General features: G+C 34.2%; 1 protein-coding gene across 1 annotated transcript; it reads left to right on the forward strand.

The window, feature by feature from the left end:
• Positions 1 to 11,716: 11,716 nt before the first annotated feature.
• LOC106134752 (cytochrome b5-related protein) lies at positions 11,717 to 15,940 on the forward strand. Its single transcript, XM_060945874.1, has 6 exons — positions 11,717 to 11,775; positions 11,846 to 12,103; positions 12,542 to 12,945; positions 13,850 to 14,038; positions 14,977 to 15,207; positions 15,575 to 15,940. The coding sequence occupies exons 2-6, from the start codon at positions 11,849 to 11,851 to the stop codon at positions 15,855 to 15,857; spliced, it is 1,362 nt and encodes a 453-aa protein (XP_060801857.1). The 5' UTR covers positions 11,717 to 11,775; positions 11,846 to 11,848; the 3' UTR covers positions 15,858 to 15,940.
• The last annotated feature ends 8,274 nt before the right edge of the window (positions 15,941 to 24,214 follow it).

Here is a 24,214-nt window from a genome sequence, read left to right on the forward strand (position 1 = left end):
ATGGAATTGAAATATCTTTTGGCTGTAAAATGTTTGAAACACGTTGTTATTACGTTTAATTTACGAATACGAAATTATTTCTTTTTGTATTTTTCAGGTTTTTTAATGTATGTAGTTTTAAACGTAGTTGTGAAGTGGATCATTTTTGTTAGAGTATATTATTATATTCTTCTTTTTCCCATGTGGTGATATGCAACCTTCCTGCTATATTAAAGATTCCGTTTAAAAAATAAATAATACATTGTGTCAACAAACTCATGTTTAAATTATGTAGTTTTATCGAACAGACATCTTTAATAACTAAAAGTAGAGTTCGTTTTATCACATAAGAAATACACACATAACGCCTATACATCATTATAATAATAAATAATAAATATATACGGGACAAACTACACATATTGAGTAAGCCTCGAAGTAAGTTAGAAACTTGTGTTACGAGATAATAACCCAACGATACTATATTTTATAATAACTACTTATATATATAAAAATGAAAAAAAATCGTTCCTCATTGTACGTAGTCTTTTTTAAAAATTACACAAATGAACTTATCAACTCGCATGCATTCAAATAGCTGATAAAAATAAAAAGTAGTAGACATTACTACTCGAGTCTCGACTTTTAGAGTAGAAGACTTATCAAGCGCTTTGCTTTGTTCATCGTCTAATAGAAGAATACCAAGTTACGGTTCAAAATTGTATTTGTGTACACCCGTCCTCATCAAATCAACTTCGGCTTTCTTTGAGCGTATAAAAAGTTTTATTCAGAATTTTAATTTGATTTGTTTTAATAGAAATCTGAAAAAAAGCAAATGTATTTATCTAATATCGAACCCAGACCAAGAGAAAAGTAAACTTAGCGAGCGCTCAACCAAAAATGTCGACAAATCTTCTGTTTACACCTACCACTTTTCCGTAATAAAGGAAATAACTACCGTAGTTTGAGTGACAAGGTTGTATGGTAATCAAACCGGGCAAAGGCATCGGGCCCGAGTGTATTAGACCCGGGTCATTTGTCTTGTCAACTCGATGACTGATGACGCACTGACGCGGGCAGACGCAATCCCGAAACGTAAACCGGATTTATTTTTCCCGTTCCTCTGTGAACGACTTTGAATTTGGAACGCGTTTGATGTTTTAATTACGTATTATTTTTTTATTAGTCCTTAGTTGAGTTTAATTTTGGAATTCTGTGAATTATGTTGTATTTCACATTTACCTACATATAATATATTGAAAACTTTGGATTAGGTAATTCTAAATTTAAAATTTACTTAATTGAATTTTCTTATATCGCAAAAAATATTGACACATTTATCAACATACATAGTTATTTCGTTTATTTATTCCAATAAAATCTACATTGTTGCGTTACATATCTGAATACAACCTAAATCAACAATAACAAAATATCAAAAGTAGTTTTCTCCCTAATAATGTGAGATTATCCCGTTCCGGATATCCGGTTATTTACCGTCTCCGTACAATGTTTCCGAGACTTCAATAGCGTCTCTCTAGGGGAAGTCACGCTCTTCTACAAAATACAAGTAAATAGAAGTTCAACTTATGGTATTTCATGGATTGTATTTCCTTGTTTGTTACTTTTATATTTCATTTTACACTCTGACTTCTTCGTGATAAATACGTGATTATTATTTTTATGTGAATATGAAGAGACTTATTAATGTGGATTAAGCAGAAAAAGTATGCAGGGATGGTGGCAAGTGGGAAGATGTAGTTCTTTGCATATCTTTCTGGGAGAATAGCGTGATTATATGTATGTATGTTAAAAAAAATATTTTCTCTACTTCAGAATCAATTTTAATACATAATTCTGGTATTATGGTAGGCTGAGAATGCTTTCCATTTGCGACTTTTCTACATACTTCTTTCGTTTCATACGCATTCATACAAATTCATGCAAATTGGTCGGTTAAGGATAGGTACTACTAATTAATGATTAACACCAATGTTTTTTTTTTAATTTCGCATTTCTTCTCATTGTTTTCATATAAAAGTCGTAAACAGAGTAGATTATTGACATAAATTTATCATATTGTGTTAATTTTGCTTTTTATTTATTTTGTAATAAAGGATGGACATACATGTATATGTATATATCTTACGAGTTCTATGTATCACAAAGGAAACTAATTAATAAAGTAAACACAACAATAATAGATAAGTAATTCAGTATTATATTATCATGTACGATTTTTACGGGAATAATAAAGTTCATGTTTGGAATTCAGTTTCTTCTTCTAATTCATAGTAAATATAATTTGAATGGCAGTCAAAGAAGTATATCGGGATCGTGTTAAGTGCCTGCCCCTTTAACGAAGAGAAGTGTTTTTTGTGTGGACGTAATATTTAACCGTATTGATCTAAACAGGAACAAACTCGGGACCTTATGAGTCAAAGACGAGAATTTTACCACTACACCATAGTGTCTCACATTAGTATTCAAAGTGGACCGAGCGCAGTAACATGCAATAACTTGCAGCCGGTACTTTTCTTACCACTTGTCTAGAAACCGCCTGAGTTCTCGTAACACTAATATTTTATTGCGTTATAGCGCTACAAACTAAATATTTGATGTTTCTGCAATATGCTAATGTTTAAAATGCATGTGAAATTTTAAAATACCATGTGATAATTTTAAAAATACATTCATTATTCATACTTGTAAAGAAACATTTGACAGTACGACGACGTTTGACCTATCACATAAAATATTTTTTTTAAACCGACATATTAAATCACGTCTCCTTCTTGGAGATATAGGCGGAGACTACAACTGTCCACTTGTCATGAGTCTTGAACGTGTTTGTCCCAACATCCCATTCCTAACTTCTTCATGCAAGCTCGTCGGTTTCGGGCACTCTTGATCTGACTTTTTGCCAGGACGTCCCCGAATCTTTAAATATAAATGTTTAAGAATTATGGAATAAAATTCGTTTGCATGAAATGCAAATTACCATATTTAAGTAATATTTTTATTACGCTATAATCTAAACCTAATTCAGGGGTCGGAAATTAGTTATCTCATTACCTTGGACAGGGGTCATAATTAGAATTGCGGTTGTTGGTCGTAATTGTGTAAATTTGTCATTTAGTGGCCTTAATTCGTTTTTGAGATTGTAAATATTACATTTTTATGAAAGATTGGGACGTATTCTCGGTTTTAGTTTTACTTTTATAAGAAATTCGGAGAACTTAGCCGATAGGTACTAAAAGACGATATATTTTATAATTAAATGCTTCCCGGAGGGATAGGCAGAAGCTACATCTTTCCACTTTCCAAGATCTCTTAATAAACAAGTCAGTAATCAATAAAAACATTCCAAATCCGAAGACTATAAATTCGACCACTGCATTACGATAATCGTAAATTTAAATACATACCTACGGAAATTAATGGGACGTATTTCAGTAAATTTTTGGAAAATTAAATGGCAACAAAAGTAAACTACATTATGTAAATTATAAGGGTAATGTTCTTCCATAAATCAATGAGTTATGAGTTTAGACACCGTATGTTTTTTATGGCAACATTTTTATGAAAGTATCCATCGACTTACGCGCGGAATTTAAATCAGGAAAGTACCTATTTTATTCTATTATATTAAAAATGTATAGTATTTGTAAGTACTAGTATTATTTACACAAATTTTATGAGTAATTTTTTGTTACATTTCACGTCATACTCTTAAAATGTACTTAATGACAATAATAATTGAGTTAAATTGGCGCGCAGCGGACATTGATATCCTTGCATTTATATAAACATTCGGCAGAATATATATACAGCCAAATTTTTTTACGATGTTTATTTTCTTTCATACTATTTAGTATTTTATGAAAGAAAATCCACATCTTCACGTTCACTAAGTACTGGTAACGATTATATTAAGTATTATTAAAAGTTATATAATTGTAAGAGCGTATAACCTGACTTTGCCACTTCAGAATGGTGGTCAAAGACAGAAGCTTCTTTGTATGAAGGTAACCCACTTTATAACGCCAAGAGGCAGATAAAGAATTTATTTGGTACAATCCCTATATCCCTACGAGATCTTCTGCTTGATTCACATTCATATAACAAAATTATAACGATCTGACATACATTTAATACCGCAATTAGCAGCGAAATCCTAGCTTTTCACTCGAAACATACAATTTAACAGTCACCAAAACATATAAAACAAACGGGCTGTTGTGGATTGTCGTAAAATATGTATTAATGCCTGCTGTACATTTTGTGTTTACACCTACTGTACCTTTTTAACATTGATATATAACTCAATGGATATACTTATTACGAAACGTACATACGTCTATATCCCTTGCGGGGTAGACAAAGCCAACAGTCTTAAGAGGACTGATAAGCCCCGTTCAGCTGTTTAGCTTAATGGTAGAAATGAGATTTAAAAAGTGACAGGTTGGTAACCCATCGCCTAAAATAAGTATCTCATATTTATAAGCCTTAGTCGCCTACAACATCCATGGGAAATGATTGAGTGGTACTTTTTTTCTATCGGTGCCGAGAACCACACGTCTATTGAAACGCTATACGAATACTCTAAAATATTACAAACAACAGTTATGACGTCAAGGTGTGTAATTGAGTGTATAATGCATCCAAGAGAATTTGTAGAAATGTGAATCATTGGAAATATATTTGAGAGTTTCGTTATTAAATGGCAAAAAAAAAACCATTATAATTTTGTTATGAAACTTAAATTAAATTTATACTTTTAAGTTGACTTATCCAATCATTTAGTTCCATGGTTTTACACGAGTTTTATACGTGTGGCGTAAATTACATACGACAGACACGCTTGCCGTGTAATTCATTTCACAGTTCGTTAGCCCTTTTAACCGACATTAAAAAAGGTATAATTGAGTTGATTCTCCTTTTTTGCATGTGACTCAGTGTTCGGTAACGTTTTATGAAGATTTATATTTAATTGTATGTCCTACTTTTTGGTTAACATACATACATACATTAAATCACGCCTCTTTCCCGGAGGGGTAGGAAGAGACTACCTCTTTCCACTTGGCACGATCTCTGCATACTTCCTTCGCGTCATCCACATTCATAACTCTCTTCATGCAAGCTCGGCGGTTTCGGGTACTTTTGACCTGACCCTTTTCCAGGACGTCCTTAATTTGATCAAGATACGTTCGTCTAGGTCTTCCCACTCCGACCTTTCCCTTTTTGGTTAAGATTCTAATATTTTGTTTTTCTATTATTCCGCAACATTGGCAGGTAAACCTAAGCCATATTGGATCAATCATGATTACACATCCAATTTCCCAAATGTGCAGGTTTCCTCACGATGTTTTTCCACAGCGTAAGTCGCGGGCGATAGCTAGTACCGAATATAAAGCAAACTGTCCTAAGTAGATCCAACATTATAACCATAAAACAATCGGAAGAGAACATAACTATAATTGAATTCTTTATTTTTATAGGGAGATATCAACCTGTCACTATATAAATCAGAGTTTTATCATGACTGTAGAATATTTAAAAAAAGATGGTAAAGGATTTTACTAACTACTTATCGTAACAATATAAATTAAGGGAAAGGCTAATAATAAACTTCAGATTTGTCTTTTAGGCGATGGCAAGCAGTCAACTATTTGAATTTTAATTCCACCACTAAATAACACAACTGCAAGTGGGCTTTCCATTATTTCAAGGTTTCTTGGAAAAAACATAGGCAATTCTCATACAATTCGCGATTCTCGCTTCCAAATATAAATTTGCATTTCATTGTCCTCACTTTTCACAAACAAGACGAAGATATGAAATTTTCATCATAGAACTAAAAAACAGACGTGAACATAAAAGAATTATTCATGGACGTTTTATCTGAATCAAAATGTGAATAAGCTTTCAAAATGAGCAGCTTTTAGGAGTTCTACAAAGTAAGCGTATATTTTACTCGACGGGTTTTAATCTAAATATACAAAAACACCAACTGTTTGACATATTACCGCACAAACTAAACTGCTTGATTGAAATTTCGTAGGTTCTGTGGCCACTAAGAGAGGTTTTCCCGAAAAATATGTTAGTGCCAATTTTAAATTTGGATCTTTTCTCCTCCTTGTTGTTTTTTCGGTGTCAAATAAAGTTATTTTATTAATAATTGAAGTTTAAACGGTTTCCACAGCTCAAGCGTCGAAGAATCATTGAAACAAATTTCAGCGTTTTTAACGATAATTTTTATTAATAGTGGACAAATATACATGCCCACAACAAAAATAAAAAACGCAGTCTCGTTCGCAGTAAAGCTCAGGATTACAATGATATACCCCAAATTAATTCAAAATGATAAAATTTTATATACCAAGTACAGGAAACTTTAAAACGTTGAAAAATTCAACGATAGCGTTGTCACAGTTGAAACTTTGTTGCAAATAACACGGCGGCCAGTAAACAACCTGACAAACAAAGTCCGTTCGTGTTTACTATAAAACAGAATGAGAAACAAAAATAGTCTTGCTCGAAGGTACGTCCAAATCAGGTGCTGAAACATGGAATCTTGGGAAATACGCGAAAACGGACCTTAATATGAGAGAAATGCGTTCTATTTTTGTGAATTTAGGCAGGCAATTGCGTGTAAATCTTTCAGGCGTTAGGGTTAGGATCGACTTAGTGCATTGTGTGGGGGTTCTTATTTTATTTCCTTTCGGTGAGCGGTCAGTTCAATGTCTATTGCTACCATAAAATTTGAACGCAAAGAAATGTATTAAAAGTATTTATAATTTATATAAATATATTAATTATAATTGAAAAAATATGAATATCCGTTCATAATTTCACTTGAATAAATACATTAAATTACTACTCTCCCAGAGTTGAAACTATTTTAACGTTAAAATAAATTTATCTTATTGAAATTACGATACTAAGCTAATTATACAGCAAAAAGTGCAAAAAATATAATAATATACGTATTATTGCCATCATAAGTTACCTGAAAATTAAATTTTATGTTAGTATAATAGAATGTAACTAGTGAAAACGAACCACTATGTAAAGGCACGTTTTCTTCGTGACCAAACCGTCGAAGTTAACTGCTGGTTTGTGTAGAAACGGTAGTCCGAAGGCAGTAATATTCTGGTTATCTAATGTATTCAAAGCTTTAGCGACAAAACACATTTCTTTTGTATTTTCAATCGATTTCAATAAATGTGTTAAGGGAAAAATAGGGAAAATAAAGTTAGTGTTCAACTCACGTCTTTCCGTCTATACATGCTACGAGTGCTACGAGGGCTACGCAGTGCTACGACGTCGTAGCGTCTAAAAATAGGTTATCTTACAGTTTTTATTACATCGCTAATTTTGTCTTGTCAAACTTTAAACATAAATCTCAACTATAGCCCTCTAAGCTATACTTCGAAGCTATGCTAAGAAGACGAAAAAGAGTTATTATTAACTAATAACTACACCAGTGTCTTCACTACCTTGAGATTTATCCTATTAATCATAGATCATCCAGATATCTTAACGGCTAATGCACTTGCATCTTATAAGTGCATCAATATGGATGCAATACTGCACTCTGCGGATTATGCCTCAGCAAAGCTAGCCTTAAGATGACCAAGAGTTACGACCACTCCTGACCTCAATGCACTCTATATGGACGATTTATAGAACATTACTTTGCATGACTTTAGATATTTATTGCGGCCATATTTCTATGTATGGTTAGAAGGTAAGTGTTAATATTTTTGTATTGCGACATTGTGGGATTTTGATAAAATGTCTTCGACATTTTAGCTTATTTTCAGAACGCAGGATGTCAGTTTTGCTCTGTATATATGAGTAGATAAAGCTAGTCCGACCCTTTGTAAGGAAGTAAAAAAATTTAATAACTTTTAACGAGTGAAACTTAAACTAGGCTTTTTTACTTTGAGTATTTATCGCCAATTCGTTAAAACAAATATTCGTTTATAAACTAGGACATTACTTACCGTTGGGTGAGACAAAAGACAAATAGCTTATCCAATATTTAATAGAAAATAGACTAAATACTTAGTAACCAATAGATACAAATGCTATAGAACTTGCCAACCGACATCTCCCTTTGAAACTTCGAAAAGGAAAACTAAAACCGACTTCAACTTATTTATAAATAGATCCAAACTTATTGAGGAGAAGGAGTTACCCACTGTACGAGTATAGTCTCATTGACTTACAAAACAAGTGTTGATAGCAAGAATTTAGATTTCATCTCACGTAGTCAGTTTACTTTTTTCTATCTTCTTTGCCAAATTCAATTACGCGGTACAGCGTCTTTGATGAAAATGAAAAGGTAGATACGATAATCGTTAGCCAGTTACTAACTCATATTATACAGTCGTTAGGTAATTAAGATTGTGGTAGTTTTTATTGAGGAAGCAAACGTTTAAATACAAATTCACGTGAATAGTAAAAAGTATTGAATGCTAATTAGTGCTTTACAGTGAGGGAAAACGTCGTAAGGAAATCTGCACATTCAGGCAACTAAATGTATAACAGTGATCGATCTAATACGGGGTAGGTTAACCTGCAATGTTCGTGGAGTTCAGATGGGAGTCGCTTCATGTAATAACCTGACTTACCTTATCTAGGATCCGAGGTCAAAGGTATACCCCGGGCCGGAAACTGATGATACCGGAACCGATTTTGATAAAATACTTATAATTTTCATGAAAAGACAAGCTTTAAAAAGTGTAACTGTCTAAATTAATCAAAAAGTGTATGTTTCAACTTCACTGCAGTATTTAACAAAGGTATATATATAATAATATATAAGTCAGGTACCTTGTTTCGACTGCATTAAATAAATAAAAAACAACCCCACCAGTAACAGGGTGTAATCACATGTATTTTCTATAACGATGTAAAGTTACCGTTAGGATCAATTTACGAAATTACTTTAGTGATTGAAAATCTTCACGGCCCATGTCTACGTAATTCGTGAGGCGTGGCATACCCCAGCATTATAAATTCTCGAATCTAGAAGATTTATGGCCTCCCGTATAAATCCATTTTGTCAAATTTCAGCGGATTCGCATATCAACGCTTTATTTCATTTGCTAGCCAATGGACGTTTATGAGGCATAAACTCTATACAGTATATATCTTGGTCTGGTGATAACAAGGTCGTTTCTTTCAAGCCAATCAGAATGACCCTCCGCGTTTCTGATGTTCTATAAATAATAAAGTGGAGGGAGGGTAAGTCAGTGAAAAATCAGAGGTCTACGTTTGTTGGTCGCGGCTTGAGAAATCCATGTAAGAAGAGCTTTGTCTCGGAAACTTGAGTTACAAATCTTTTACTTCCATTCTAATTTAATGATGTGCACTCTGAACTCGACGTAGTATTATAACGTAATACATTGAGTTCATATCGAGAGATTTTTTTTAAACTTAAGTTTGTGGTTACTTATTATTAGGCTTATAAAATATTGATTTAAACATTAAGCCATGCAGCTAATCGTGGCGGTTTGAGGCGGTTTTTTCGAGGGTTTTGGCTCTACCTATCCTTTCAGGAACAATGACGTGATTTTATTTGGTAGAAACTGTTTCGAAAATATAAAAAGAAACAACATAAGCTCGTTTTACTCTATCCTCAAATAAAAATGAAATAAACCGATTTTTCCCATTTCTGCCATACGTGCTGAACAAAGTAATATTCTTTTCCCTCTTATTATGAATATGGCATAATTTTCCCGCATTTCCACGCGACATCAAAAAGAACTAATAAGAGCGGATGTGTCAGTGCCGTAACAATGGGAAAGGCTCGCATTATTATATAGAAATCTGCAATCTTTGAAAAAGATTTATTGTGTAGGCAATAAAATCTCGATATTTTGACGAAGATTTTAATCTAGTTTAATTACTTTTTAGCTGCATCGTCATCACGCATAAAGTCATCTTTTGGGGTAGACAGAGCCAACAGTCTTAAAAACACGCGTTCAGTTGTATGACTTAATAATGGAATTAAGATTCAAATAAAAATTATTAATTAATCTATGAACCAAATGTGAATGTAATTGAGTGTTCTGAAGATAAAATCTCTTAATACCGAAAATAAGAAATCTATAAATAAATCTGTGTATAGAATGTTTGGAGCTTATATCGTAAAACAAATATAAACTTGAAAACATAACATTTGAAAGTTATTGAATGTATTTTTATTCTAAATATTCACACTTGTTATGTTACCAATACCGTAGAGACGTGAGAGCATTTTATAAGCGGCAAATAGGACAAAGGATAAAGTACTGACAACCAGAGGATGTATATTATTTTTATCCGTAACTTATATGATTATTATTTTTTAGTTTACGAAGTAGACAAAACCAACGGTCTCACAAAGACTGAAAGGCCACGTTTAGCTGTATGGCTTAAAGATGGAATTGAGATTGAAACAGTGACAGCTTGCTAGCCCATCGCCTGAAAGAACAATCCTAAGTTTACTTGCCTGTCCCTTAGTCGCCTTTTACGTTAAACATGGGAGAGATATGGAGTGGTACTATTCTAAAGTGCCGGAAACCGCACGGCAAAATTATTGGGATTTAAACGATGTAAACAAAAGCTAATGTCATCATAATATATGTATGTAGATACTAACACGAAACTGAAATTTTATTGAATTGAAAATCTTCTCTTTTTGATCTTTATCTTTCTACTTAATAATAAAAAAAAGGATAATTCATTCAATTATTTTGTCGTATTTTATAATAGTGCTTCATACATCTTTGGTTCTGCGATTGCGTCAGTCGTAAAAAGCTTCTCTTCTACAAATTGTACTAACTCATGTATCGGGAGTCAATTCTTATACAAAAATTCCCTTTGTAACCGTAAATGTAAAAGCCTATTTCTTAAGAAACATCACTTGTGATCGCTTGGGCGCACTCTAATCATTATTGTTTCTTTTTATGTCCACTCTAGTGTAAAGTTTCAATTCCTTTCTATTTAGTCTAGCTTTTGCTCGGAGTTTCGCTACTCCGGGAATAAGCGAAAATTCATAACAGATGCTGTATTATCTGTAGACTCTTTATGTATAAACATAATCTACATACAAAAATAATTTCTAGAGGGATATTCAAATTCAAAACTTTTATTCATTATTACGGGACATTTCAATATCACTTAATAATTGTCATATCTTTTAGTTTCACAACATTGGTTGACGTCAAATTAATAACTTAAAATTATGTTTAGTGCCGCTTCCAAAGTATCAGTGCTAAATAAGCGGTAACAAACTGCACTGCAGCATTTTGTACAACAACATCAACCTCACAATTATCCAAACTTAGAATAGAAATGTGGACGAGAGAATACATTGTAGTGATAAGTTGATTTATAAAAAAATTAAATAATAAAAAATGACACTTTTTATGGTTAGACAGATACTGGTCATGAACCCTGCAGACTTTTTTTGCTTTATGGATATAACTCTTTTCATCGGTTAAGGGTTTTTAATCTGATTATTTAATCTAATAATAAGTGCCAACCATTTACATAAACTGTTGTTCAGATAATTATAGCATATAACTTGAACAATTGTTTTTCTTTTTAATATTAACACAGAAGAAAACTTCGTAACTTAACTGTAATCTTCTTAATTTGACCTATTTATAATGACCGACCTTATCATTCGCTATCATGTTGACTTAAGCATGCGTACAAAAACGGCCGAGTCATTTAAGCTTCAACACAAACATTACATGATTATATCGTGTTCTTCCTTCCATTAAGACAGACGATGTGAGACTAATATTACATAAAAGTAACACTTATTAAAGTATCAATTGTTTTTATTATTTTTTTATTTTAGACAATGCCGCCCCAAGCCTCTGATTGGACAACTTTGGCTCAAAAAAGAGCGGACGAAAAGAAGACTCATGTAAGCTTTCCGCAGTTGAAGTATCCTTCACTTAGAGATGAATGGATAAGAGATCCAATAAATTGGTTGCAAGGTAAGGCCATGGATGATGGAGCGGAAGGACTGTGGAGGGTGAACGACAAATTATATGATTTAAGTGATTTTGTGAAAAAACATCCAGGCGGCGAAGAATGGCTGGAGCTCACTAAGGCAAGTTTTTTAAATTTTTAGAAATTTGTATAATTATACGTTCTTTTAATATAAAGTTCTGTTTACACAGAGAATTTGAAGCGTATTTTTAATATATCTTAAAATAATGTAATACTCGTATGTGATAATGGAAGATAATGCAAAAAATAAAACAACTAGTCGCAAGCAGGTATTATTTAGCTGTTTTGGTTGGTCGATAAAGTAATTATCATTATTACTTATCTACTACATTTTGAATAAAATAGCTTTGATATTGTAATGTGAATTATTTAAAAAAATTGAAATGACGACTATGCCAAATTGTAACAATTGTAAAAAAAAAAAATATTTGCAAAGAAAACAAATGGCCGTCCTAAGCTCCTCTTCCTTAGTTTAATATCTTTCAAAATTTTCTATTACGTAATGAACACTTTGCCAAAGTAGAATTTCGCATTTCAGGGTACGGATATCACCGAGGCGTTTGAGGCTCATCATATTAATCCTGCAACAGAGAAACTTCTGGACAAATATTATATTCGAGACGCTTCCAGTCCCCGCAACTCTCCTTTCACATTTGAAGAAGATGGTTTTTACAGAACATTGAAAAGAGCGGTATATGAAGACTTAAAGAAAATACCCAAAGATGTTTCCAAAACCTCGAATATGATCACTGATGGCTTATTTCTCTCTCTTTTATGTACTTCTGTATTCGCATGCTGGACTGAAAATTATTATTTAGCAAACATTTGGTACCTACTCGCATCTGTAAGTCTTGCTCTTTTGACTGTGGCTTGTCATAACTACATTCATAGAAAGACAAATTGGAGGATGTATTTGTTTAATATGAGTATGTGGTCTTACAGGTGAGTTCAGTACATTGCTATTCTCAAGAATCAAGATAAAGAAGCTTAGAAAAAAATGAAGATTCAGAACATTATGTACGTAGATTCCGAAAAGGTTTTGCTTATCTTGTGTTAGTACGTATTTTCGTTAATCTTTATTATCTTTGTATTCAAGTCTTGGGTGATTACAATTTTCTCAAAAAAATTGTTTATTATATAGTATTTGGTGCATTAAACAACATAATTAGTAACTATGCTCATTGTTATCACAAATCAAAATTAATTATTTTTTGGACATTTATCCATCAAAGCAGATATTATTCACCCTATAACTGACAATATAGAAATATGTGGAATATTTCACAAATCCCATTTAGTTATAACGTGAACTACAATAGATAATGCAATGACATCTGAGATCTTTGTCCCTGGGTTTATCATTACTGTTTATATGATTTGTGTATTAGCATATCAAGACATATCATTATTTATTTAACAAAAAATAAAAAACTTGTTATTTTGTTTCTTTTAAAGAAGGATCTGATAATTGATGATATTATTAATGGTATGGTGCAATAAATAAGTTTATCTATCTATCTATTAAAAAGATAAGGAGCCACGCAGAGTAAGAGTACTCCAAGTCACGAGTTATTGTTGATAGTATATGTAGTAGGAGATGACTATAGTACGAAAATCTAAAAACAAGAAAAGCCATAACATTAAAAGCCTTTTCGACATTCCGCATTATATTGATAAGGCACATAAAAAATAAGAATTAGGTATCAGGGAAAAAGGTAAGAAAAAATACGTTTTGAAAGAAAAATAAAAATTTGTTATATATCTGTCTGTCATTGCCTTCTTGCTTACCAGAGTAAAGTTCACATGTGAAATATTATTTGCATTAACGTAAGATATCTATTTTCAGAGATTTTCGCGTGTCTCACGTAATATCTCACCATCTTTACACGAACACGCTGATGGATTTGGAGATCAGTTCCTTGGAGCCGTTCCTGTTCTTCAATCCCAGGAAGGATAAACCACTCCACGCGAGATTGGGATTCATTACGGAATTATTTCTGTTCCCGTTTATATTTCTACTCAGCTTTACTAAGAGGTAAATGTTTAACTTGATAATTAATTCAGTATATTTTCTTGAATTAGTGTGTGTTGTATATAAAAAAAAATCGTTATCATTTACCGCTTAGGTAGTAGAAATATTTCCAACTGCAGACCTATAAATACCATATTGCAATAACAAAAGCGTTTTAATTATCATAGGAGTTGGAGAAAAATTTGGGTTTGAGGGAAAGTTTTATGAAGTAATGGAAAATACCTTTATCCAGCAGAGGTACGAAATGGGATTATATCAAAACATATTCATTTTAATTTTAATTTCACAACTTTACTATATAACTCTTTTTTTTTATAAATCTGTAAGAAATACGTGATCACAGATAATAATAATTGAAAGTCACGAAAACGAGTTCTAGATTGGATGCCGTACCCTTGTCTTTCTGTTTCTAGATCACTTAATAAGATTTCATTTTGGTCTTCTAATCTTTCAAGACAACTAAAATAAAATACAGTTCTTCTTGAGCATCCCTTAAGTAAATTAATTCTATTCATCTCAAGACTTTTAAGATAGAAATATATTAACTGCTCATTTACTTACGTATTTCAATCAGTGTAAATTTGGTAACATTTTTTTTTTATCTTTGCTTCCATATTATTTATGAACTGCAATGCTAAGATAGTTCACGAAATGAAGTCTTTATTTTAGTGAGTGTGAAACCTTGGGTAAAAGTCTAGTACCTATACACTTATAAATAAACTCAGATTGAAATCTTTAAATAAGCATAATTTAAAATTGATATTTCATTCATTAAACTAAAAAGCTAAATTTTAAATTTAAGAACTTCAGTCAAAATGTGAAAAATAAAATATTCGCCGTGAGAATAAAAAAATAATAGCCTGTTTCAGTCATGAAACCGTGAAAATCATTCACATTTGTGATATTAGTATGAATTAATGAGTAAAAAACTTCTCATTCAGATTCCTGTCACTATTCCTCCGTCGAGACTTCTTCCGAAGGCACTACCGCTGGCATGACGCCATCGGCCTCCTGCTTCCAGTGTGGATGTGTCTGATCAGCGGGTCTCCGGTACTGCATGTAGTGTACACGTGGCTTTACATTAATTGCACCGGCAGCTTACTGTTCTACCTGATCGGTGTGAACGCGGCCCATCATCATCCTGATGCTATTAAAGATGGTGATCAACCTAAGTTAGTGAAGACATTTTAGTAATATTGTTTCGCCTTTCTAGTCATTTTATCTTTTTATTGATATTTTGGCTTAGAATTTTATCCTTGGGTAGCCGAGGTATGGAAAAGTCAGTTTGGAAGCGACTGTCATCTGACCTACGTTAAACCCGAAGCAGTTTCGATCATAGTTGACAGGTTTCCTCACGATTCGTGAAAATAAAATTAACGGAGTCACTAACGAGTAAAAAGACACTTTGCCTCTGAAATCTTTTCAGTGCCACCTTTTCTTGCATCAAAAATCTAGCTCTCACAATTCTCTTTCCTTATTCAATCCACAAAATTTTTATTGTTTTTTTGGTAGGTACCTACTTATTTGGTTAATTTACAGGTCTGAGACTCCAGACTGGGGTCTTCACCAAGTGGAAGCCCTCCTCGACAGAAAGGATATTAACGGGAATACTTTTGCCGTCATGACATTCTTCGGAGAACACACATTGCACCACATGTTTCCTACGCTCGACCACGGAATACTTAAATACTTAAAACCTATATTTTTAGAACATTGCGAAAAATACCAAGCCAACTATAAGGTGTCCACGCAGTTCCAAATGGTTATAGGACAGATAAGGGAAAATTTGCGAACTGAATTTAAAAGCATCGAAGCCTTATAATTGTATAGTCTACTCATGTTTTAATACCTTCTACTTTTAATAATGCAATCTTTATTTTTCGAATGTAATATTATTTTTGATATTGTTGGGTTTGTATCAGATCTACCTACATTTGTAGCTGGTAATTATTTTATAAAAAATTAAAATAAAAAAAAATATGTATTTTTAATCCAAAGCAATTATTGCATTTGCCGTTTTATAACTCTTTCAATATTAGATATTTCACTTGTATTAGTAATGTCTATATAACAAAGTTCATGGACTAAATTTTAATTGATCTTTGATCTAACTTATTCGAGGCATCACTAAGAAAACACCTACATCAATGTGCAATACGAAAATATTAACACGTTTTAAAAGATTAAATGCAGTCTGTCTAACAACAAACAATATTTAGAGCTGATATACATTAAGGAATTATTTGGATGAAGTCTCAAGGTATACCGCACTTTTTATCGTTTCCAAAACAGGGGGTGCAATAAAACCCGGATGCCTCCTGCTTTTTATTCAGCGTTTGACATGAAAGGAGGTTCCACCACTACATTGTGAGCCAACAATAAAGAACGCCTTTTGTTCGCTACATCAACGCCCAGGCTTCACTTGCACTCTACGCTTTGTTTATTCAAGGAGACTATGATGGAACCTATTTGATTTTTATAATGTATACTGTCCGTTTTAAAATTTTAAAATCATAATTCATCGCGCTGTGCGTTTTTTTGCAGAGTAGGATAGTGACTTAATACGAGTATCATTTAACTTTGGCGATAGTGGCTATTACGAGTACATTCACGAACTTTTATAAAAAAATCTCTTGACTTTTGACCCTTGCCTGACTGTCTTTTCAGTCCCGATACAGGATCCTATCAAGGATATCATCAAAATTCTAATAATAAATGAAATATATATGGATATAACATCTTTATCATACTACATATAGAGCCAATCGTTTTGAAAGTTTAGCAATCAGCGAGAATTGTAGTGATTTTGTCTTTTATTGCATTTAACGACATCGAAAAATAGAGCCCTGATATTTAACTTACCTTATTAGGACGCTGAAGTTATGTAACGCATTTGTTATTGTTATTTCCTTAAAAATATATTTCATGAAGAATTCCACAAGAAAGAGCAGGAGTTAGTGATGATAAATGTTTACAACTTTACATTTTAAGTTTAAAGTGAATAGATACATTCACTTCTGGTAGCTTTTGTTGGGAACATTCAATTTCTTAGTTCCCATTGTGAGAGTATCATCGGCTTTGTGGCGAACCACAGAATAAACGGCTTGAACACTTAACACCGTCTAAGTGAGAATGGAAGCAATGACTGTAAACACAGTTAAGATTTAAATTGTCTGTACACTCTTTCAATTTAAGATTTTAAATGCAAATAATATTTAAAAAAAAGGAAATAAGTCGCTTTGGGGTATACTTGACTTGACCTTACAGTAAGACGTTCCCGAAGTAATCAAGGCACATTCGTATAGGCCTTCCCCTTTCAACGTACCCATTCACCGTAAATTTGCTTGGTCAAGAGGATGAATGAAAGCAGGTTGACTAAAGAAGAAGAGAAAAAGGAATGCCTGATGTTCAATTGAACATCAGGCATTCCTTTTTCTCTTCTTAATCTAAATATAAAAAAAATGAAAGTGAATGACTGACAGTCATATTACCTAACATAAAGCCCGAACCGCTGAGCCTAGGAACCTGAAATTTTGTGTGTAGATACTGCAAATGTTCTAGGGGTGCACTGTGAGAGGATTTCCCGAAATACCTGCGGAAACGGGAATAATGGTGATTTTAACGCGAGCGGAGCCGCAAGCATCCTCTTTACATACAAACGTGTATAGTCACGTCCTTATCTCTTGCGGGGTAGGCAGAGCCAACGGTCTCGAAAAGAGTGATAGATCACGTTCAGCTGTATATTTTCATGATGGAATTGAGATTCTAATAGGGACAGGTTGCTAGCTCATCGCGTACAAGAGGTTATAAGCCTATCCTGAGATAAAGATATGTAGTGGTACTATTCTAAAATGCCGAAAACCACACGGCATCGTCTTGTTTACTATACACATCATGTTTTTCATTCTGAATGTACGTAGGATTACTTACCACAGTAAATAAAATAATTCTAACTTCTTTTTCAATAATCAAACTTGTGGCATATTTAATATCCTGCTACAATATGTTACTGAACAAAATGCTCTATTTCAAAGTAAACTAGAAATCGTATTAACGACGAAATGCAAGTGAACCATGCGATTTCCATTCCCTGATGCTGAACACAAATTAAAAATACTACAAATAGTTAAATACAATTACTTTTTAGAAAAAAAAAAACATATATATTTTATACTCTCTTTTATACTCTCTCGACGGCCTCTGTGGCGCAGCGGTAATACGCTTGTCTGTGACACCGGGGGTCCCGGGTTCGAATCCCGGCCAGGGCAAATTACGTAGGCCGCAACCGGAGGTCTTAAAAAAAATCAAAGTTTAATATAAAACTTTATTAAAATTAAAGAAATTACAAATTATAAACTTAATCTAGGTTCGACCGATGTTAGGAACGAAGTGAAGTATCGGGGGCCCGAAGTCCTGCCGTTTCATCAAGTCACGTATCCAGCCGCGTGCTGCACTGTCAGCGTTTACTTCAGTTGCATGGAATGTTGAATGTCGCAATCCGTGGTGGCGTGATCTAGTCCGTAGTGCCGTGTGCAAAGTTGGTGATGCGTCAGCATATTGCCTTAGGGATGTCTACGTAACACCTCCACCCTTAGAACAGCAACTATTTTAGAATTTTAAGAGAAAATGTTGCTGGTATCTGAGATTTATCTTGAGTTGGTTTGGGATGAATCTCAGCGTATGTGGGTTCTTCATTTTCATCTTTAGAGTTGTTGCTCTTATTTCCAAGACGAGATGTCCTTTTGCTTAATAGGTATCTTCGTATAAGTACTCCGGATATGAATAGGAGCACTATGACTGTGACGCTGTAGAACGGCAATGTGGTATGGTAAATGCTGGCAGATGAATTTTCTTTAAGGGTAATGGGTGTTTGATGTAATACTCTCTCTTGGGCTGCTTGTAGTCCTTGCAGATTTATAGAGTTGAGATGTAACGTGAGTTCATGAGTCTTTGTGAGCTTCTCATGAGTAGATATCTGTATTATCTTCATGGGTTGTCCTTCGACATGATCATTGATGTTAACTATGGCGATATCTCTGGTATGTAGGCGGCAACCACGCGGAATTGTTACTAAATAGCTGCCGTGTAACGTACTGTAATCTTCACGACCGCAGGAAAGTTGAACTTGAGTCGGGCGAGGTAGAGCAAGTGCATAGTGTCTATCATCCAGCTTCTCTATGGCTTCTTTCGCTAGTGAGATGTTAGTTTGTTCGCAAGATTTATCCAAGGTTTGAGTTGAGATAAGCTTGAATACGCAGTCGGGTTCAGTCTTGATTTGATGATTGAATCTTTCTTCGCAGATGTAACGAGTCGATAACTTCGGGCATTCAGCCTCTATGTACACGTAGGAATTACTACTTGTGGCTACTAAAGGGAAAGGGGGGATGATAACTAAATTGTTCTTATTAGGCATGATAGAGAGCTTAAAAATGTCATATATATCTGGGGATACTATAGGCACTTTAAAAACTATTACTATCTGTTCATTACTATAGTAACAGGCTGGTTTTATTATATTGTAATATTCTCTAACTTCTATATCTAAGATTCGGTCGTTACTATATATTAGTCGTAACCTTTTAATCATATTTCCCAATATATCGTAACCTAACATAGAGTGATGCGTACTAGACGCTGTCACAAAAGCAAGCATATTTTCTATCCTAATTAATTCTATAGTTACATCCTCTACATTCTCACTGATAATAGCAAGCAACTGAGAGAATCTAGCTAATCTTAACATGATATCTTCTCTGTAATTTGTAGTCTGTAATAAGAGGTATAATGTTTCATTTACTTTACTCTGGTTTTCAATTATTTGTAAAATAACTTTTTTATGTTGGTCCATCCAGTCCTTATTGAGACTAATATGACTATTTAATTCTGTGGCAATTTTATGCTGATTTTCTTTAAGAACTGTAATAGCTTCATTATATCTCAAAGCGTCAGAATGATCTAAATTACCAGTAATACTCTTTATAACAGAACCCAGTCCGTCTATAAGACCTCGCTTAACGCGATTTGGTTTTAAACTTTCTAACTGGTACATCGCTTTATCTAGTTTTTTATGAAGATATTCAACTTGTAGAGCAAAGAGATAAGTGCTATCATTACCTAACGCGTGTATGGTTTCGTTAAGCTGAGTATAAACTAAGTTAATTTTGTCTTCTATGTCATTAATATCTACGTATTGTAAAAAGGTATGGTAGTGGGTTATGAAGGTAGCACGGCCTAACTTAAATGGTAGTAGTCCAGGTCCATTGTCCATGCTCTCAAGTTTTATCTCTTGAGCTTGAGTCGGATAGGTGCTGAACGTCATCAGTAGTAGAGTCCTGTAACAAGTTAGCGCTCTTAGGGACTCGTTTCAAGCGAGACTTAGCAACAGGTCCGCGTTTTTTAGAGGTGTATATATGTATAGGTAAGTCTGCTAGTACTTTGTCGTGGGTGTAACGTGCGGCTAACTTTTGACGGCTAGCAAATGGGTTTTTTATGAAAACTTGTTGCTCCGGGGCATACTCTACTTCGGGTTCTCGAGTCTTATTCCTATTTTCTATGAGTTTAGATCTTTCAGCAAGAGCAGAGTCATTAATTAATTCATACAATTTTCTTATCTGATCTCTATGGTTCTGAATGTATTGTTGCATTAAGATTGGTGTCAAGTCAACGTCAGTAGGGTCTCTGGGGTCCAAATGTCCTAATATTACGTCATAAGGTCTACACTTAGTGAATGAATGGACTGAACTGTTATAGGCAAGAATCGCGTATGGCATTAGATTAATTATATGTTCATCATGTTTCTGAAGCCGTAGAATGCGGAGATGTTCAAGTAGGGTTAGATGTAAGCGTTCAATATTCCCGTTATCATTAGGCGAATGGGCTAACGTTTTATGATGTACTATTTTATGAAGCTTAACAAACTCAGTGAACATCTGGTTAGTAAATTCTGTGCCTTGATCAGTTACTATGGTGAGAGGAAGGCCATGATGAGTGCAAAATGTTAATAAGGCTTGTATTACACTAATCGCAGTTCCATCTCTTAGTAGGTAGGCCTGTGCGTACTTAGAGAAAACGTCTATAATGGTAAGATATTTCTCAGATTGAGCGGTAAAAAGATCCATATGGACTATTTCAAAAGGTTTAGTGGCAGGTGGTACAATGCAAAACTGAGGTCTGATTGGATTGCGTTCATATTTAGCCTGGCCACAGATAGTACAGTTATTAATGAATTTAGTTATATGATCTCTTAACTTAGGCCAGTAATATTTAGTAGATAAAGATAAGTAACACTCATTTATCCCACGATGGTTCGTTTTACCTTCGTGGTAGTGTTTAATTAGTTCCTGTTGGTGGAGATAGTCCTTAACATTTTCTATTTCTTTTTTGCACAATACTAGATTCATGGAAGAGCTTTTAAACTTATCTTGTAATATGGGCACAATAGCGTACATACCAAGGGGAGGAGTTATTAATAAAGCTGTTTTTACTTTAGGATTTACGTATTCTTTTATTGCATTAACAAGATCTTCTTCTATGTTAGATTCAGAAAGTTGTACGGATGTCCGAGTGTGGGTGTCAAATGGTTTAGTAACAGTCGGTTTCCTTTTAATGTCACCTACGATAGTAAGACAAAGCTGCCTATTGAATTTATTAAGAGGCTCATCTGTAATGGGCACTTCGAGTATAGGATGTTCTTGGCTCGTATGTGCAGTTACGGTAGATGAATTACCTAAAGAAGGAGCCTTTTCAGTGGGGTTACCTACAAGAGAACCTAGCTCTTCGTTATAGATTTCTACACGAGAGAGGGCATCTGCATTGGTGTTATATTTGCCCTTTTTATATATAACCGAATAGTCATATTCGCTGAGCTTGAGGCGCCAACGAGTTAATCTGGAGTTAGGCTCCTTTAAGTTCATAATCCACTGGAGTGGTTTATGATCTGTGTAAATTTTGAACTTGCGCCCAAAAAGATACGGCCTGAAATATTTTGTGGCCCAAACAATTGCCAGGAGTTCTTTTTCAATGGTGCTGTAATTCATCTCACTCTCATTTAGAGTACGAGACGCATAAGATATAGGTTTATCAGAACCTATGGGTCCTTGAGAGAGGACAGCTCCTATAGCTACATTCGAAGCATCCGTAGTTAAAATAAATTCCTTAGTAAAGTCTGGGTATCTAAGTACAGGATCATTTGTCAGTAATGTCTTACATTTTTCAAAGCAGTTAGTATATTCGGAGTCTAGTGTGATTTTACAACCCTTTTTTAAACATTTAGTGAGAGGTTTCGTAATACGTGCGAAGTCGGGAATGAATTTGCGATAATAGCCTAAGAGGCCAAGAAATTGCTTTATCTCCTTCGGTGTCCTGGGTAAGGGGTACTTTTGGATAGCAGCTATTTTATCAGGGTTAGGCTTAATACCTTCACCACTGATTATATGTCCAAGATATGCGGTTTCTAGTTTGAGAAATTCGGACTTATCCATCTGTATCTTAAAATTGGACTCTCGCAGCCTCTGGAAAACTTTCTCTAGATTTGTTACGTGCTCCTGAAGGGAAGTACTAAAGACTACGATATCATCCAAATAAACTAAGCAGATAACGTTCTGAAGGCCGCGGAGGACATTGTCCATTACCCGCTGAAAAGTGGAAGGGGAATTCTTCAGTCCCATGGGCATACGAAGAAATTCAAAGTGTCCGTGTTCGACGTTAAAAGCGGTCTTAGGGATATCTTCTGGATTCATTTCTACCTGGTAAAATCCTGATGCCAAATCCAGAGTAGTGAAATATTGGCATTTCCCAAGCTTATCAAGGACATCTGAAATATTGGGGATAGGGTATTTGTCGTCTATAGTCTTCTCATTCAATTTACGAAAGTCAACCACGAGACGCCATTTCTTTTTACCGGAAGCATCGGCTTTCTTTGGAACTACCCAAATAGGCGAGCTCCATGCTGAGTCTGATGGCCTGATGATGCCTTGCTCCAGCATCTTAGTTATCTGATCACTTACTTCTTGCCGGTGCACAAAAGGGTATCTATAACTTTTGGTGTAAATAGGGATTTCATCTTTGGTTCTAATGGAATGTTTTATTTTATTAGTAAAAGTTAATTTTTCGCCATCGATATAAAAAACGTCAGCATACTGGGCACAAAGAGATAATAAGTTAGCCTTTTCTTCCTCATTAAGATGGTCAGTGCGTAATTTTGACAATACTTCCTGCACTCGCGGGCTAGGCGGGCTTGTGTAAACGCCCTCAACGTTAAATAGAGAGGCTTGCACGGGGTTATCTAACGAAAAGACGATGTCATTATGAGTAGGGTTTTCAACCTCGACTAAACCACGATTATTTTTAACTGTAGTAAGGCATTCGTGGATGATGCAATTACATATAAGTTGCTCCTCTACTATGACGTCACCGTCAGTGGTGTTAAGAGGCATACGAATTAATTTTCTAGTGTTAGCGGGAATTATACCTTCATAAAGATTTACGTTACGGGAATTCAATAGTTTGATGGGGTTGCTAGCATTTTTTGTATGTAATATTTGCTCTTTAAGATCTATTCGAGCCTCCCATTGGGTGAGGGTGTCTAACCCTACTAACCCATCAAAGTGATCATGAAATTTATACACATAAAATTTTATATCTTCAGGGGTTTTCAACTCATTAAAACTAGGTATTAAGATTGAATGTTCGTTTCTTACAGAACCTTGAATATTATGTATCTCAAAAGGTTCATATGTTAATGATACATGGGGGTAGTATTTTTGAATAGCTTCGGGGCTTAAAAGTGATATGTTAGCCCCTGTATCAATTAATAGATTCAAAGGGGGGTTCTCTATGTGAATATAAGGTAGGCATCGTTGTGTTTGAAGGTTAATTTCTATTTTGGCTTTTTTATAATTGCATCCTCCCGAAAATCCTCATGACAGCTTGAGCTAGGGCCTGGCTGAGGCTCCGAAGGCTCTGTCAAAACCGGCAACTCATAAGACGTGTCTGGCTGTGGTTGAGTTTCATAGTAGTTAAAGTAATCGTTGTAAGTCGTATCGTAATCGTAATAATCGGGTGTATAGTAGTCATAGGAGTTATCGTAATAGTCATATGTCTCACAGTCATTTATATTAACGTCGCGTGATTTAAAATAATTTGTAGGGGGTGGATTTCCAAATTTCGTCCAATCATGAC

The sequence above is a fragment of the Amyelois transitella genome, chromosome 9, assembly GCF_032362555.1.
Source record: "Amyelois transitella isolate CPQ chromosome 9, ilAmyTran1.1, whole genome shotgun sequence".
Classification (NCBI taxonomy): domain Eukaryota; kingdom Metazoa; phylum Arthropoda; class Insecta; order Lepidoptera; family Pyralidae; genus Amyelois; species Amyelois transitella.

Excerpts from the sequence above, each read along its gene's own strand:
- LOC106134752 (XM_060945874.1), top strand. The coding sequence starts at position 11,849 with ATGCCGCCCCAAGCCTCTGATTGGACAACTTTGGCTCAAAAAAGAGCG. Across the intron at positions 12,946-13,849 it reads ATGAGTATGTGGTCTTACAG|AGATTTTCGCGTGTCTCACG; the intron begins GTGAGTTCAGTA and ends ATCTATTTTCAG. Across the intron at positions 15,208-15,574 it reads AAAGATGGTGATCAACCTAA|GTCTGAGACTCCAGACTGGG; the intron begins GTTAGTGAAGAC and ends GTTAATTTACAG.